General features: G+C 34.3%; 1 protein-coding gene across 1 annotated transcript in view; it reads right to left on the minus strand.

Moving 5' to 3' along the window:
• The window catches only part of bru3 (CUGBP Elav-like family member bruno 3), a 711140-nt gene that overhangs the window by 201423 nt on the left and 489601 nt on the right, over positions 1 to 20116 (minus strand). The window contains exon 3 of the mRNA XM_073082429.1: positions 13110 to 13158. Within this exon, the coding sequence (XP_072938530.1) occupies positions 13110 to 13158 (49 nt within the window). The remainder of the gene's footprint in view (positions 1 to 13109; positions 13159 to 20116) is intronic.

The following is a 20116-nucleotide window of genomic DNA, read 5'->3' on the forward strand; positions in this document are numbered from 1 at the left end:
TGCTGCTTTTTTGCTCAATAAATACAGTAAGCTAACCAGTTATTGACGTACTTTTGTTTTATTATCTGTGAACCGCTTGGCACCGCTGCGGGCGGACACTGATAAATGGTCTCCCCTTGATGGTAACAAGTGGCGACTGGTCAACCGCGTACAGCTACCCGAAGTTTTGTAAAGAAACTTTTGCTTGTATTTAGCTTCCTTGGGGAAGGAATTTCTAAACTCATTTCTTAGTGCTTATTACCTAACTTCTATGCAAAATGTCATATTGCTAGAAATATCTACTAGCTCAGGCGAGAATTGTTTATAAGTGTTCTACTGCCTAAGGACATTTGAAATCAACTCTAAATTAAATTAGAGTGTCCTACTTACCTGCTCATTCTAAGTCAGCTAAAGATGCATGTATGACCGACCTCAGGTAGGAATATCTTATCCTATCTGGGATTGATTACAGGGCGGCAGTAGCCACTTACCATCAAATGGGCTGCATGCTCGTCTGCTACTCATATATTATAAAAAATCATAATATACTAAACAAACGAAAAAGGTAGCGTAACACTGTTGCTATAAGGCAGAATTAAATGTATCAGTGGTATCGCTTAACCATACAACCTTTGGTTAACCTTTGGTTACCTCATCATAAAATCATTCGCACAAAACACTCTGCATTCACCGAGATTGAAACTAAACGTTACATCGAAGATTCAATCAATTACGTGATCCATTTAGAGGTGGAACGTAAGACTGAAATTCGTGGACCTTAAATACGAAAGCCTTTTCATTGGCAGCTCAAACTTAGTTCCGAACTATGTTAATGACACTAAAATAGCTCGCTAAACTCCGCTTTTGAAATTTTGAAATGACATTAGTGTCGATTAAATGCGGCTGCGGCTGTCAGCGGACTAACAAGGGGAACATTGAATTTGAATTGTTTATTTGTTTACAATACTAGCTTATGCCTGGGTATTGTCTGCGACAAACATCGAACTCTAGTGCGTACAATTGAACAGTTTGCTGTACTAAAGTTGATTATTAATAATCTATCTATCCAAATTTTACCTACCAAAGTACGAAATTTGACAATTTGTATGAAGAATTTAAATAAGAAAAAAATTAATTATAAAAAAATATAATAATAAATTATTAATAATGGACATAAATAAAATAAAGGCTCGACATTTTCTTCTTAGCTTCAATGCACCTGAATGCAATATAGTTAGAAATTATTTACTAATTATTTTTTCTCTGTGCGCTAAATATTTCTAGATAGTAGTCAGTTTGATAATAAACCAACAGTTTTAGATCTAAAAATCGAATTCCATTAAATCCGTCTTGATCTACGAGATAAAAGCCCAGATTTTTCACGTGTCCGACCCAAAAATATACAAGTGACCTTTTGGTCTATTTTAAAATGAATCGGTTAATCATAAATCACTTTTAAGCTATTTACTGAACCGGACGTAAACAACAAATTGGGTTCTGATCAATCATTTAACTGAAATGAGTTCATTCGGTTTGGAGAGCCCTTTGGACTATTTGATTGAATCTCATCGGGCTGGATAAATTTTGTGTTTTCACATTAATATACTTTGAGTTTGAAAGAATTAAATTGAAATATTTATCATACTAAAATATTAAAAGATAACTTTAGGTCTATTTGACTTGATTCATATAAATAGGCACATATAAATTGTAACGATATCAATCATCTATACTATAATCTATACTAATATTATAAAGAGGAAAACTTTGTTTGTTTGTTTGATTGTAATGAATAGGCTCAAAAACTACTGGACCGATTTTAAAAATTCTTTCACCATTCAAAAGCTACATTATCCATGAGTAACATAGGCTATATTTTATATGAAATATATTTGATAAATATATTTTGAGGCGGTACAAAGTTTGCCTGGTCAGTTATTGTGTTATAAAGAGGGTAGCGAATTAATTCTAAGTCTATTGATTATAAATTTTTGGCGCTTCTTTTTCTTTATAACCGAAACGTCCCGCGTAATGGTGTTACTTTAATAAACAAATATACGAGTATATAACAAAAATACTTTTTATTTTACTTATAATTACAAAGAAGCGTCTGTTCGCAATATTGGCTATATTACAGAAACTATATTTGAATGTTACCGTTGAACTATTTCGAAATGATGTTTGAAAGGTCTGGTAAGACACTTACACGTATGTATTCTAATTTGTGATGGACTTTGGGTATGGATGTTACTGATTTCTCCTGAGGTAGTCCCGGAGCGTTATGACATGGGGTTCTTCAAAAAAGTGCAATAAGAGTTCTCCTTGAAAGCCGGCGATGCATTGGCGACTCCTCTGGTGTTGCAAATGCCCATAGGCGACGTTGACTACTTTCCATCAGGTAGCATGCCTGCTTTATCGTCAGGTTTAGCTATTAAAATACTAAGTTATAATTAAAACCACTTACGGCAGTGACCCTCTATCATCTAATAATCTATTTCCGCGCTACTTCTATCAAACAAAAATGCTCCACTAATTGTGTTAATAAAATTAAATTACTTCCAGCGTTAGTGGTGTTAACGATATCATGAAATGTAAAGTGGTTTTTAACGAGTCGCAACACGCAAGACGGACAAATAGTTGTCATTACCAGATATTTAATAACAGGCTTTCATCCTGTTTGGATCTGAGGGAAAGAATTTTCAAAATTGTTACTTAGTAACTTACATACAAGAAACTTTTGTACGAAGACCGTATTGTAGACGAAGCAATTCTACAAATATGTATTTCTATGTGTTACATTTCAGTGAATGTTGAAGTATATTTTGTCTTTTAGTTTAATAACATAAATACCGCATTCTTCCTTTATAACCCCACACTAGACCATTGACCCACACAAAACGAGTACATAAACAACCCACATCCGATGATTATATACTATAGACTAAGTTGGAATGCCTCGGATAAGTATGTCTCCTTAACACCACCTTCAAACCAGACACAGTAGCGCTTATCATTGTTGTTATAAGCCAGAAAGAGATGTGATAATGGTGCCTCCGGGGTTGAGCCAAAAAGTGTTCTACCACCTTCAACACCACTTATAACGATACAGAAAATGTACGTATAAAGAGCGTTACTTATGTATCACACGCAGATACGATAAGTTATAATAAAATTATTATGAATGAGTTACTTAAACCTTTTTATAACGTTAATGAGACCGTGATTTCGTTCCTAATGACACATGACACGCGAGCGAATAAGCAGCTGTCATTTCAATATCATTCACAAACGGACGGGCATTACTTATTCAAGAATGGGTCGTCTAAGTACGGTATTCAATTTCGTATCAAAATATTCATATGAATAACGATGTATGTAATATATTCGAATATGCTTTGATTTTTAACAATTTGAGTGGAATTGGGTTTCGTGATTTCCCTGAAATTTTGATTCATTTGAAATCAAAAATACTAATTTTAATATTATCTAACAATTCTTTGTTCGTATCTTCGACACCATCGCCACATCTAGTTTGTTGATGTCAGCGTTGTAATATTGGTTTGGTTGAATGGCTAAACTATGGTAGAGATACTAATATGGGGTAATTACAGCTTAATCTTGAGATGCAATAATACATCTCTCATTGATTGACTGGTGGAGCTCCAAACCTATTTAGAGGTGATTTCAGATGTTTATGGTACCACAAACATAAGATTTAAAAATACATACATTAAGTTATTGTAGCTAATGCACGTGCATGCGTGAATTGCATGCTTGCTTGTATGCATGCCTGCAAGCACGTATTTAATTTGTATACGTAAAATACTACGTAGCTTTAGTTTGAGCTCGAGTTACGGGAAATAAGCTTTCCCGCTGCCTACTCGGAAAATTAAATTTAAAACTTTGATATTTTGCAGTGTCAAACTGGTTCCGTCTCCACCGGAACACGTGCGGGAATTTTCTCATTCAATTCCCGTCATTCGGAACAACATGCTTCGGTAACACGCTTTTCTACTCCGTTCCTACTTTATGATCCGTTGCTTTTATTACCGATTTTGTAATGGGCTGATTTGTGAGTGAAAAGAGCTGCGAATTGGAATATGTGAATGGGGATGAACAATGAAACAGGGATGTATTTTTTCTAGTTTCTAGAAGGTGTATTGTTTTTGTGTAATGTAATATTTTTAAAAACTGTTGTATTTCAGTGTGACGTATTCTAATTTAGTTCTGATGAAGGTAACTTTGACCGACCTCACATAGAACTCTAATTATATCTGGGGTCAAGTGCATGGGGTAGTGACCATTTAGATACTTAGCATCAGGTGAACTACATGTGAACAATGAACTTCTATAGTACGTATAAAATATGCCTAATGGATAGGTGAGAACATGTACTTGCACGATTACTTTATTTATTCATGGTCGTCATAGATAAGTCTACATATCTCACCACCTTTTAATTGAAGGAAGCCATTAATTTTCTTAAATGGCTGACAATGTGTGCAAAAACACGAAATCGAAGATTTCATGCGTAAATGCCTAGTGATCGAAGGTAAATGCTCTAAAAACTACATATTTTTAAATATTTTTCAAATACGAAAATAGATGACAGTGACAATTTCAATTGTCATAATTGCTTACATTTTCTTGTTAGGAGTATTCTTTACTAATCTATGATCCTCGTATAAAATTCGTATAACAGATTTTTGAGTAGAAAGATTCGTTCATAAAATTGAAATACTTATGGTTATACTCGTAACATACTAGGTAAATCGAGTTTGAGCAATATTTTTTACATTTTTACGAAGTACATTTTTATTAGCAATAAAATAAACTGTCGATTTTTATGACGGACCATCATCCAGACGTTACATGAAAATTCTGCAAGACATAAGTATTTTAGTTGTATTTTTACGAGTACGTAAGTACATTTAAATATCTAATCAACGTTACGCCCAAATCTGAAATGTATATTGATGTTATTATTAACTTGCTGTTGATGGAATTAAAAAAATATCATATGCCTGAACATCATCAACCCATTACTGTCCCTCTGCTGAGCACGGTTCTCCTCTCAGAATGAGAAGGATTAGACCATAGTCCACCGCGCTGGCCAAGTGCGTATTGGTGGACTTCACATACCTTTGCTATCAATTTTTTTTTATAAATCTCTTAGGCATGCAGGTTTCCTCACAATGTTTTCCTTCACCGTTTTAGCAAGTGATAATTTATTTCTAATACGCACATAATTTCGAAAAATCAGAGGCGTGTGCCTGGGATTTGAACCTTGGACCCCTCGATCAAGAGGCCGAGTTTCTTAACCACTAGCCTATCACTGCTTTTGCGATATACTTGCTGCTTGTGTCATACGCCTGAACGGATGACCAGAAGTCATAGATCATACAATTTAATTTTTACTATTTAAAAATATATAGTATTATATTTAAGTGGCCTGTCATAAATAAAAATATCTAATCTTGTATGTACTAAAAACTTTGTTATTTATGTGGCCTATCTCAAATTTAGACTATTATTCGTAGTTCCATGTTTTAATTCCAACAACTTTATGTAATAAATCTATTAATTCAACCGAGCCTTAGTTTAAAGCAGTATCTAAAACGATTACAAAATTTTGTCTGCCTCTAAAAAATCTAACGATAAGATTGGATAGATGACTTAACTTATGTCACGTTGTAAGTTGTAACACATACAATTTAAAACATAAACAATTATTCAAACAACTTAAACAAGAAAGAGTTATTAAATTTAGTCTGTCTTTACTGATCTCATAAAGCAAGTCACTCGTCCATATATCAATTTAAGTATAAAACCAATTCAACCGGGCCCCAAGTCCCAGTCCCGACTTCCCGATAGAACCACAGCTATTCCATTCCTGTTTCAATACCGCCACCAATATCGCCATGTGACTTTTGTTTAGCGCCACCCATGCAAATACGTACGGTATCATTCATGTCTTGGCTATATTAAAATCGTATATAGATTGAGCATTCCGGTGATTTGTATGGGAGCTCCAACTTCAATATGATGGATGGTGTAAAGTCATTGTATATGTCATGTATAGTGCTAAGGTACTATTGTTTATTACATTCAATATATTAGTTTATTGGACACTGTGTAGTAAGTAGGATTTGTTGTTTAAAAGATTTTTAAATTTCGAAGTATCGATTACTTTGAAATTTATTTAAGATTTAAGAATATTTTATTTATGTATTTTATCTGCCTAGTTAGTAGGTATATTTAAATATTAAGTTTCCATATATGCTGCATTTTTTCTTAAAGAAAATTCTAATCCATAAACATTACAATTTAATAATTCCTTTTTACATAGTAAAACAATCCCTAATTAATATTTAATTATGGTTTGTGACTAATACATTACCACAATATATGAAACGAACAACTCATACAAATTAATTATTTTAATGTATTTTTCACGTCAATATTACAAAACATTGTTCGCTACATTTAAAACCTACAACTTCGTAAAACCCTCGACGGTGTAACGTTAAAACAACCGAAGTCTCAATTTTAAATCCGCTAAGCTAGAACATTTTTCAAACGTACGTAATAAGAACGTTCTGTAATAATCTCTGGGAAAACCCATTCCATTATTTCAAGAACCCGCTTCCAAGGACCCCAAATTGAATAAACGTTTGAATTCGAAGCGTCCGTTTTTCATCTAACTCTTGAGTGCATCCGGTTGGAAGGAGCGTCTGTGCAATAATACTCGTGAATTCTTGCACCGTGTAATCCTTGTAAACGGTGAGCACATTGTTTCAGTAGATATTGTGCGCAAATTAGTGTTCTACGGTTTCTACGTGCAAATTTTGGAACCGCAGTGCACAATTTGTGTGCAAAACATTTAGTTTTGTACACAAATTTTAATAGGCATACGTGGTTGGAGGAATGCAAGAGATACGCACACCGCACAGAATCTGATTGTTATAATACTAAAACTATAAATGTTAAGTAATAAGTGACTAACTTATTCCTTGGAAATGTAGTCATGCTTCTCACATAATCAAATTTATACCTATACCAATAAAAATAACAGCATTATAAAAACGTGTTTTGCGTGTTGAATTACGTGATTTATTCACTTTAAAAACAAAACAATGTTTTAAGAATAAACATATAAGTGGCGTAGGCGTAGTAAACATCCTTCCTATACAGAACCCTAAAAATGTTAAACAATAAATGTTTATACTGGTGAGAATTAATCGGTAAATTAATTTTAACGCAGCCATATAAAAATAACAACACCATTCAGTAGCAACATGGCGTGTTACAACGCACGTTACAACAACGCTCACAAACATCATATTTACAACGCACAAGCTAATTCTAATGAGTGGTGGCGTCAATTAGTCATATTTGCCGTGTAAACCCGGCGATGTGGTGTTGAGAAATTAAATTATACGAGCCGTGACGATATTCATCAATGTGAATTGTTACGGATAAAAATTTGACCGGTTTTGTGGAAGTGGTGACGTGACGAACTTGTAATGGGGAGTGACTGGCTGTTTTGTTAATGGTCTCGTTTGTTTTTGGAATTAAAATAGACGTGTGGTTTAGTTTTTTTATTCTTTCGTTATGAGTTTCCTAAGAATTTTTAGGGGAAATTCAGGAATCAAACGTCGCTTACTATTATTATTATTAAAATAATCATTAGGCATGTAGGTTTCCTTTGGACGTTCGCCATCGCGGTTAAATAAGTTTAACATCACGTCTAGATTGCGGGAAAAAAAATGACTACACCATTTTACTTTTCGATTAATGATTTATTAATTTGAATTTGTTCCCCGAAGTCTGTTTCTATTACACTCGTAGATACTTAAATCATAATTTACAGTATTTTTGCGGTCTGGAACCCCGGCTCCAAAGCATGAAAGACCAAACTTTAAACCTAGATTACAACCTACTAAAATTTCATCTTAACTGTTTTAAGCAGTTTAATTTTATTTTAATACAGGTAAATGTATCGTAATCATACTAAAACATTCATACTAAGAGTAACTATTATTTCATTACTTGGAACTGTATGTAACAGTCTGTTTGAGCGCTCGGGTATACCCCGGGGATTTTCGATCTCGCGGTGAGACGTAAATCAATATAATACCAGATTCGATTGCTTGTCACTTGTGTGTTACCGCAAGACTCTATCCCCGTTGGTATATTTGTAACATAGTAAAGTTTATGTACTGCCAGTGTTACATATTGGGTCATGTTCGTAAATTTTAATATGTGTAAAATTTTGCAGTAAAAATGCCGTCTTTCTGTGAAGTTCTATTTAACATAGCTCAGTGGTCCTTACGCTCTGGTCCAGGGTTCCAATTCCACGGGCATACAACTAATTTACCTACTACTGTACCATTTTTTCCTTAATGTAAGTGAGGGAAACTACAAGTATACTATGCAATAATTTGTATTAAAAGTGGTTACAATATTTTTTTAATAATAACCAACAGTTAAAAATCCCTCCAAAATGGCGCAAGTATAGCCAAGGAGTATGAAATGAACTTAGGAGTTATAGACGGATTGAAGTGCGCCGATTTACAAAATGTAATAACTTAGTAAAGCAGTTAATAGAACTGGATACAGAATGTGAACTATTTATGTTGTCCAAAATAATTTCGTAAATACAGTTAAAATAAATATTCTTGGTGCTTTTCTTTACGTCATTCATTTGATATACTGACACGGACACTTTTGACATACACACAGACGGTACTCCTTACACTACACTCCATAGACACGTACATTATCTATCATCAGTCTGTCCTTCAGGCAGTAGTGATGTACGAGCGACTTGTCGACACTCTATGAATAATACAGCACTCGATGGCTTGGATTGGATTGGGCTAGCTATTACATGTGGAGAGCGATTTGTCATGTCAGGTCGGCTTCATTTCTTTCCGTGATCTGATTCGATCATCGATATTGATGGGCATCATTTCAGGACTCTTTAAGGTTTTTGTTAAAAGCTAAATATAACTTTATGATATATAGTTATATTTAGCTTTTAGTTGTCGCAGTTGAGCTTTTATTTTTGTGAGGATGTGCTTAGAAAGAGTTTATTATGTTTTCCTTCATTCAATTATTCGTTCATTAATATATATTTTTTATTCAATATCAACATTAGAACTTTAATCGTACCTCTATCTTTTCGAAAGGGCAGATTTGGATATCTAGATTCGAATAAGACGGATAAGGTGTACATACCCAAAAGCAAGAAAATAACAACATCAGGAATAAAACACGTCCATTTAATAAAATATTCTTCAGCTCGTATATGCATAAATATGCCGCGTTCATTCATAATTCTTTTGAGTGGGAGCTGTGCCACTAATTCTGAATGAACTTGATATAAGCGGTTCGGTCACGCAATTCGCAACGATATTAGCCACTTTCCGTAAAACACTTGGGAGGCGTGAAAATATAGCTTGTTACTACAAAAACAATTACCGAAGTGTTGTTCCGTGAGTTTTTCGTCGCAACTTCAACGTGTATAACAAATAACTTTCATTATTTTCGTCTAATAATGGTGCGATCACGCTACGTTTTATTTTCGTTATTAGTTGTTTTAAACAGTTCCAGTTACGTTATTTTATTTTTCCCTTCTTTGTCTAAGAAGTACATTTTACAAGTGAATGACCAACAAAACATTAGTTTGATAAATGTTAAGAATTTTTAGCGAAGTAAGTTAAGTTACTTCATATGCTATCCGAAGTCTGTTTCTATAACACTCGTAGACACTTCAGCGAGCGCATATAGAAATATTTCTTTGTTGATTTTTGGCAGATTTAGGAGTTTCTTGCAAAGGCTTTCTAGACTTTATCATTCAGTATATTCAAAACAGTATTAAAAAAACTAAATAATTATTATCGTTCTTTATACTGATACAGTTATGTACTGCATTAAATACTATGACGCTCTCTACGCTTATAACCGCACACTAAGATCTTTCTTGTGTTGCAGGTACCATGGACACACGCAAACACGACTACATAAACTACTAGAACAGAAATCTAATCATTTAGATATCTGGCCGAGGATCGAACCTGGAATCTCCCGCGTGTTAGACCGGCATAGTGTCAGCTACGTGCCGTCAGATAATTCTATCATCTTCCAGTTACTCTCTAAAAATACCAACGTTACACTAAAGTCGAATTTGTTCCCCGAAGTCTGTTTCTATTACACTCGTAGAGACTTCAGCGAGCAGTTACTGCGCACACTTTTTCTGTTGATTTTTCGTGTAGTTTCACAGATTCGGTCCGCAACAGCCCCGCAACTGTTTATCCACTTCCTTTTGTGGAAACTCCGAAATCGCGAAATCCAATCTCGGGCTTGCTTGTAGTGTTAAGAGTTTCGCCAAATTTCGAGGCTCGTAGCACAATCTGTTTAAGTTTGTTATTCCGTTTAAGATAGCATTGAGTTTGTTATTGTACATGGAGGCGGTACGTTATAATTTTGAGGATTTCCGAGGCGGATATGAAAACTCATTAAAATGTATTCCTACTAGAATATTTATATCCTATCTAGCTTTACCTAAAAATCCTTTATGTAAGAGATGATAGATAGTATTGGTCACGTATCATTGAAATATTTGCTTCAATAAAGTTATTTCATATTATTCATATAGACCTTTATAATTAAATGATAAACAATCATAAATATTTAATATCGACAAATTAATGATTATTTAATACAACCCATTAATAAATCATATTTTATTTAAACTATTACTTACAAATGTAACACTGTATTTTCATTTAAATATTCCTTTAACAATACGAGTAACACAACCCTCTGTATTTTACTGTAACGAAACTGATTTCCAAATACTATATCTAATTAAAACGGTTAGTTATGAATCAAATCGATATTGACATGACTTAATCACCCGGGCCTCAAGTTATTCCATGTTTAAGTTTCAATAATTTCCTTTGGGGTTAAGAACGGGATCTGTTTGACGATAGCCACCGGATGAATTATTAACCCGTCCTCGATACGGGGTCATTTCGACCCCGGTATAGAAATACTATGCACATCACTAAAGTAGTTTATGCACTATCCATACGATTTTATAGCATGGCGTTAAACGACCGTGCAACTTGCTTGGTGGTATTTGGTTAAGTAGGCCATAGGTAACATTTATGAAGTATTACACACCATCTGTACCTACTTATTTTATGGGAGGCATCACTGTTGCCAATGGAGAAAAGAAGACTATTATCTTATACGTATAACATGTTTCAAATTATAATTGAATATCTAGAGATTGTTACACAATATGTAAGCACTTTTATAGTACGGTAGAATTAAGTGTACGGTCCAACAGATTTTATGCATATCATAATTGCAGACTGCCCACTTAAGGTTTTTTTCAGATATTTTCCTATTTTAAACTTATAGACCACGTGTCTATTCAATAAGAGTTTATTCCAAAGTCCGCCACGCTAGCAAAACACGACTTGGTATGTGCGTCAGTCACTTTAAATTATTCCATAATCGAATTATTATTCTAAAATACCAACCTTACCATTTATTTCGCATCGTGTACCCAAAATATTTTTTACTTTTATTTTCATTGCATTAATTTTGGCGTTATTCGATATTCACAAAGTGAATACTCGCTTTTTCAACCCTAAACTGCGAGGTTGGCAAGCGTAACTCTATCCATGCATATTTTATTAAAATGATCTGCTGTTTTATAAAAGTGAATTTCAAACTTCAATTTCGTTATCGTATATCGTTTTTAAAGCAAACATTTCAATATGTAAATACGAGTATCAATTTACGAGCGATGATCGAAAATGCTTATTATTTTTTTTGTGATTTATCTTCGTTTTTGTTATGATTGAAAATATTGAAATACGTTCAAGAAATATAAACACCCTGTAGCATATAAATGTACTGTGAATATAAAAATCAATGGCTAGAAATTCATATGTTTATTTAAAACAATTTATCTTTCGTACCTAATAAAATATTACGCTGTATTACAATTAAATTCAGCTGAAAATAAGTAGTTTAATACCAAAACTTACGTACGCAAAACATCTTTTTTGTAAGAGAAGCTACTATAATTAGTCATTACCACAAAAAACCTTAACCAATTCCAAGTAAAACAGAAATCCCCAGTGAAGTTGGCTTAGTGTTCAGCTGCTTTTGAGAGCTTTGTGGGAATGCCTCTGCTCCCTTCATATCAGGTCAAAATATGATTATAAGGCAGATATAGGTGTGGCAGTGGCACCTTCGCTCTTTAGTCACCAATAAAATGTTATTTTCTCAAAGCTTAAATGTGTAACGATAACGCTTACACCGAAAAGTTCGTAATAACAACTCTAAAATATTTATACAAGAAACAAGAACACTTATCATTTATAGAGCGACGTTGATCAACCATTTTTATTTCCTCGAGGTCCTTAGAGAGTAAAGTGCGTGCACTCGTCCTTCTCAATTGGAGAGGATGAACGTGCCCCATTATGGGGACGCCCCATTATTACTTTGACCTAATGCGGTCACGTGACTTTTGGGAAAACAGTTTTGACCCCAGTCTGGTGAAATGTTTACCTTACTTAAATGTATTTGGAGCACATTTAGGTTATGAAGAGTTTAATTAAGTTTGCAAACTCAAAATGTGAAAATGTAGAATCATATCGGTTGATAAATCTCAGATATAATAAATACAATCTATGAGAAAACCTGTCTTATAATAGTTTTCTTTTACTGTAAATAAAATGATTTTAATGAAATTTAATCTATTGAGTTTTGGAGTATTAAACAGTAGTAAAATCTTTCAACTGTCTATAACAGTTTATTATGCTTCTTATTGCAAAACTAATTTCTAAGCTTTTACTCCAGTCCTATTATTGAGATATTTTAAGAAATATTAACCACCCTAACTGTGGCTTTTAGCAGTAAGTCAACTGTTCTACATAAAAACATTATGAAATGCAAAAATCATGAAATAGTTTTTTTAAATCTAGATTGTTCTCATGATATGAATACTATATGTACTTAAATAAATAAAATTAAAGTAAAACTTTTATATAAATAAGAAAAAAAGATTTACATATTAAACTCAAGTAAAATATATTATTTACCTCCTCTATTCTCGCTGTCTGCTGGTTTCACTTGTATCGCTCGGTTCATCTGAAACAAAGATAAAAATAATATTAGAATTACTTATAAATAAAACAAAATGACGTCAAGCCCCATATTATTGTTCCTTAGGTCGTAGGCGCCATGAAAACGTATTAAAACATGCATATCGGGAATCGAATTTGAAACCTTATGTGGCACAAAACTTGCATTAGGTAATGTAACATAAAGAATTTATATTTAAAACTATATATAAAATTAATCATAATTATCATATTACATTCATAATAAAATATTTAGTGTCATAAAATATTTTTGAAGGAGCTATCGAAACTATTAAAAACACTTTATGTATTAAAAATGTGACATAATTTCCAGACTAACATTTTCGTGAGCGATTTCTGTTTATCATCCACTCTGTGGTACACAGTGTTGACGAGTTTGCATAATTCAACCAACATTGTGCAAACGGTTTAGACGCGACACCTCACAATGGTGGCTAATTGGAAATTTCACACTGTTCCCAAATTAGGTGTCTTTTATCAGAATATAATTTGGTATATCTATTTTGACGTGCACTAAATGTTTCCACGGTTTTAATCGTCATAGTGAGTGTGAAATATGAATTTTAGTATCAGTACATTTTTGTTACTTGTATTTGTTGCTCTAGTTCAGATGAATTTACGCATAATATGTTACACTTAGGCATGTAACACATGAGCGACATTGAGGTAATACACCAGTGATAGTGTCTGAGACTGCTACGATCGTCGGCTGTCACTGCTTGACATCGGCGATTGTCGTTGATTGTAGGTCGCTGTCGACAAGCCACGACGGTCTACGTGGGTAGTCGCTGGTGTGTCAGCTCCCTTAAATAATTTTCCATTAAATTAAGAACACTTTGTAAAGTCCTCAATTAGGACATAACGTGAATCTTTTTTGATAAGGGGAAATCGGAGGAATATTATAATTATTCCGGTGGAACTAACGTTCTACCAAGCTAAGGAAGTACCTTGAAGATATGGGTATCATTATCTTTGTATATAGGTATATGAAATTTACAGACACTTCCTTTACGTCTATCTTACGACATACACTTTCCTATAACACAATAAAAGCGAGATCAAAATATCCTTACTGCTTTAACGGAGCGTCGATGCCATAAGAGTCAGTAAAACCCAGTCAATATCACTGTTACAAAGTCCACGTATAAAATTTTATTTGGCAAAGTACTCTTAACCTACAAACAGAAAAGCAGTAACTTGCATCTGTGCAGTTGGAGAGAGACAGAGCATGGGGGCGTGGCTACAACTTTAGGTATTGTATTATTGTTTATGAAAACACCTGTTTCTCTGTGTAGGCATTTATTTTTTTACTACGATATGGAAATAGAAGGTGGTCCGACTCCGGCAGCACCACCGCCACACTTATTTCTGCGTAATAAGGCTTGTTAAGCGCTGCTTTGTTCTTGTTTGAAGGGTTTGGTAAGAGAGACATACTTTCCGAGGCATTGTCACTTAGTCTTCAGGGGTAGGAACACATTCGAGCTCAAGTGAGAACAAAATCTTCAAAATCATCCCATTCCTGACACCATTTAAGCAACTGATAATTCTAGTACACGCATAACTTTGAAAAATCAAAGGTGCCTGGGATGTGAACCTCGAACCCTACGATCAAGAGACCGTCTTTCTTAACCACTATGCTATCACTTTTTTTTAATTCTATGCGTGGTTAATTAGACAGATCCATGGGTGACAGTAGTCACTTACCATCAGGCGGATTCGATTGCTACTTACAGTTTATAAAAAGAAGAGCTCTTAGGATGGCTGAGATATAGAGATTTTTTTAATTTATATGTGTAGTTATTAGACAAGTTATTTACACCAGTTTATTAATAGTTATTAAAATTCTTTGAGACTGAATGTAGGTCAGTTATCTGTGACAGGGTAAGGTTGAGTGAGCAACTTCTAGTTTTAGGTTAGTAGGTCATAAATGAGTTATTAAATTGAAGAATAGACTCCCAATCTACTTGAAAGGACTAACGTGAAGGGAATCTATTTCATATACTATTTTAGAAGGTTTCTAATTATTAATTTGAAAAATAAGTTGAAACAAAGAACCTTGTTTTCACTATGGTAAGTGGCTACTGCCGCCCATGGACAACTGCAATCAACCCGGTATAGGATTATATTCATACCTGAGGTCGGCCACAGATGAGCCGCTGCCTCTGAGAACTAAGCTGGAACGCCTCGGAAAAGTATGTCAACCTAAGTACCACACCCCTTCAAACATGATCACAGCAGCGCTTAACACTGCTGTTATTTGATAGAAAAATCTGGAGTCGAACCACAAAGGGTTTAACCGCATTCAAAAGTACTAAGATACCCCCTAATTAGTACCTACTAAGACAATCCTTAATACGCACTACGCAATATAAAGAAAAGCGGCACAAACACGACGAAAGTAAACGCACTGAATAAACAAAGAATCTAAACAAGCGTCCGAATTACAGATACGAAGGAGATATCTATAAAGTAATATTTCTTCGCGATATATTTGTTTTTTACGCGAAAAGGTTGAGAGGGAATTAATTCCCCTTCTTCCCTTTCGGGATTACCGCTACGCCAACTGAATACATTTACCTTTCGTATCGTATTAAATAATTATATCTATATCTTTATGTGCTCACAATTGAAAAGTAATCTGCTTTTGCTTATTTTGTTAGGTATTTTCAAGAGCAGTAATCGTGGGATCATCATCAACAACCCATTACTGTTCCACTGCTGGGCACGGGTCTCCTCTCATAATGAGAAGGATTAGGCCATAGTCCACCGAGCTGGCCAAGTGCGTATTGGTAGACTTCACATACCTTTGAGATTTTTTTTTATAAATCTCTCAGGTATGCAGGTTTTTTCACGATGTTTTCCAGCACCGTTTAACAAGTGGTGATTAATTTCTAATACGCACATAACTTTGAAAAATCAGAGGTGCGTGCCTGGGATTTGAACCTCCGACCCCTCGATCGAAAGGCCGAGTTTCTTAACCACTAGGCTATCACTGCTTTTGCAATCGTGGGATAGTTAAGTCGTTTTATTACGGCCTCTTGCGGTACAGGTTCAGTTTGACCTTTGATTTTTTAAATTATGAGCGTATTGAAAATTAATTCCTTATGAATGAAATTTATGTGTCCGAGTGTGCTGTAAACATAGGGTGGACTATATTTAAACTCGTCTCACTGAGAGGAGACCTGTACCTAGCAGGAGGAATGTAATTGGTCGATGATGATGATGATGATGATAATGGTGGAGTACGATCCAGGCCGCCCATAACGACCAAACACTCGTTTATAACAATGAAACATAAAACTATAAAGCAGTCTTCTGGTTTCAGGTAGAAATACATCCTTTCTGAAGTCGGTAATGGCTGTCCATGGGCGGTGGTAACCACTTATCGTTTGGTAGTTCTACAATATAAAAAATACACAAAAACTATAAAAACCGTTGCAGCAGGCCATCGCTTAGTGACGATAAAACTAATCGATTTGGAAAGATAATGATCTTTATTGTATGAATACATTAAACTGTCACTGACATGAAAGAAATAATGACATGTTACATATTAATAATACGATAATGGTTCCTGAACCTTATCTTTTCATTAATTCTACCCGAGTTGTGTAAGTGCGCTTTTCCTGACGCGCGTTTTTATGTCCGCACACGTGTCTTAAATGCACAACTTGAATTAACTTGCTACAGTTTCAAGTACAGAGAAGCGAGCTGCCCACGTATCACGTGGTATGTATTGGCGGCGTTCAACTGATTTTAAGAAACAGTACCCTTACCATGAGTTTTTATGTTTTGACAAATATGACTGTTTTGGTATTTGTTTACGTATTGGCCCATACAATTTCCAAGTTCTGATATAATCCGCTAGGGGCGCTGATTGGAAATTGTATGGGCAAATACGTAAACAAATATCGAAACAGTCATATTTGTGAAAACGTAAAAACTCATGGTAAGGGTACAGTATATGATCGGGCGCCCGCTACGTGCAAGCCGTGCATCCGCCGCACGTCGCCTGTGTTAAATTATGTCACACGCGCGCGCGAATGCTCAAACTAATACAAACGCGCGAGCGGGCACACACGCCAATTTTAGACCGGATGCCCTAGTGACACTCTTGTGACAGGCGCGCGTAAGGGCATAAACACACGCGATAGAAAAAGCGTTCTTAATTCAATGGAACTTCTAAAAATTTTACATCCATAGTGTAAAAACAAAACAGAATGAGTAAGCTTCGTATTAAGTATAAAAGTCTTCCACTTGCGGAACAGTACGCCCAACATTGGTCCAAAACGTTGGCACCAAACAGAAATCATAAACTCCATACACTGAAATTATATTCACTTACAATACCAAATGTTACATCAAATATACGTAACATAAGGATAGTTGTGTATAAGTTATTTCACTTAATATGCGGGGCGGGCGTAACTCTAAATAGACATGTTAGAACAGCCTCTGTAATTACAGTTCTGCTTAAGTCCATGAATTCGAGACCTATTGTTTCGTCTGTTATTATTCGAGTAATCGCAATTATGTGGGCTTAATTATAATATTACATACACACGTATAGTTGTGAGTATGTGTTGTACTGCATATGTTGATATGGTATAGGATATGAAATTACATTGTGAATCAAATGAAAAAGGAAATTGAAATCTAATAAGAACCTCAATGTAGCTCAAGCGAATTGGACGAGTTCAAATCAGGCATTAAGGGTGCATCTTCTCCTATATACCTCTTAACAGGGTATTTATCCGAAAAAATGAATACTGTGGAAATTATCTTAAATGAAACATTAGTAGTTTGAGTACCGCGGCACCACTGTCACAATTATTTTTCATATTTAATTTTTTCAATTGAAAGCATCAAATTTGCGTGTAACTTTAATGCAATTTACGTACTTACAAACGAATAATAAAACGAAATAGTAGCACTTATATCAATTATAGTCATTTACTATTTAAACGCATCACTGAGTATTATAAAAAAGTACAAAATCAAAACAAAGTAAAACTACTATTCACGTCACCTTATATTTCAACACATATTAATATGAATGATGTCACTTTACTTGATCGAGCGCCGAATAAACAGTGTTTGACAGTATTACGGATTTTAGTTTGAGAAATAAATTGTTGGGGTGAAATGTCGTGGAACAACATGTCAAGTGCCATGCTGTCACGTTAGCATGTTGTTAACTGAGCGGTCACGTGTTGTTGTTTGAACATGTCAAAGGGATCAGTACCCTTAGTATGTGCTCTTACGTTTTTACAAAAATTACTGTTTTAGTAATTGTTTACGTATTTGCCCATACATTTCCAATTAGCGCCCCTAGCAGACTGTATCAATACTGATTGGAAATGTATGGGAAATACGTAAATATTTACAAAAACAGTCATATTTGTAAAACGTACACGTACTAAGGGTACAGTTATGGAGAGGTTGAATTATTTTTCATTTATTATTTCTGTTTTCCAAAGACTCAAAATTACAAATATCCTTCGAGTTTATTTGAACTTAAGGAACAATATTCATGTTTGTTCATAGAATTGCACTAAATATTAAGCTTTTATTTTCAGTTTCAGAAATAAATTGCCGAGGTGAAATGTTGTCAAACAACATGTCAAGTGCCATGTTGTCATGTTGCCATGTTGTGAACTGAGCGGTCACATGTTGTTTGAACATGTCATGTGTATCAAAGAAAGTTGGATTATTTTTTAGTTTCCTTAAATATAGCCATGCTTTTAATATTTTGGGGCTTTCGTAATATTTACACTTAAAACAAATTTATTCCCAAGACAAAGACAAAGACAGTTTCGGTTGGCAAAGTTATAAATACAAATTCGTACATGGAATGTATTTGGACTTTTTAAAGCTTCTTAAACAATAATATTAATGCTTTGTATATTAAAATTGTTCATAAATCTCGTAAATTATTCTGTTTTTATTCTCAAGATAATAGCTCAGACATTATAAAACCGATTATATATTGATAAATAGGCAATTGTAATGGATTTAAACTATATTAAGCCCTACATTCCTAATATAGTTTACCTAAAACTATATTAGGAAATTTTACTAAATAAAGTAACAAAATAATTAAGACAAATAACATTCTCTCCTCAATCTCATTATGAAACATTCACAAATTGGCCAATCTAAGCACACATAACGTAATAACTGAACCGTGTCCGAAACTCAAACACGCAAAATTAGCACATAATATTAAATTAATAAAGTTCAAAAGCCAATGCGGTTCCAGGCGAGGAATTTCAGAAACAAATTATTAGCTTTTGTTGGAAAGTAAAACCGATCATAAATTACCAATCCGCGGCCAATCCTGAACCAAAACAGAATTTATTAAGTAGGTAATTTGATAAAATAACTGACGACTAGAGGGCAAAGCGCCCGGAGCTCGAGGTTTGGCGAAAAACAATAACGTCTAGTTTGAACTAGTAGACTGTATCGAATTAGTTCCAATGCGAACTGTGTTTACATGAAAAAATATGTAACTTATCTTAGAAGCGAATTTTAAGTTATTTCGCAATATGACACTGTATTAAATATTCATAATTATAACCTTTATGCAGATTAACATATTCATGAATTTCATTCAAAAATATTTATTGTGAATAATTCGCACTGAGGTTAAGAGGACAAAAGGACAACCAAAGTATACTAAATACATTAATTTAGTATTATTACCTAATAACTTCTAGTCCTTCGAGCCGGATTTTGTTGGATGGTATTCGTAAACATCAAAAACAAAACACTTCGTTCCCCACAAGTTGCTGAAGCATACCCTAGAAGTTCGTCCCTATCATCAACACTCAGTAATTCGTACCCCCAAACTTATAAAAAATGAACTCGCCAACGGAGTAATGGGGCGTAGAAGGGATATTCTTTTACAAGTTTCTGCCAACTGGTGCTGGTTAGGGCATGAT

The sequence above is a fragment of the Epargyreus clarus genome, unplaced genomic scaffold (genome assembly GCF_041222505.1).
Source record: "Epargyreus clarus isolate Ecla_fem2 unplaced genomic scaffold, WU_Ecla_fem_2.2 ptg000018l, whole genome shotgun sequence".
Taxonomy (NCBI): Eukaryota; Metazoa; Arthropoda; class Insecta; order Lepidoptera; family Hesperiidae; genus Epargyreus; species Epargyreus clarus.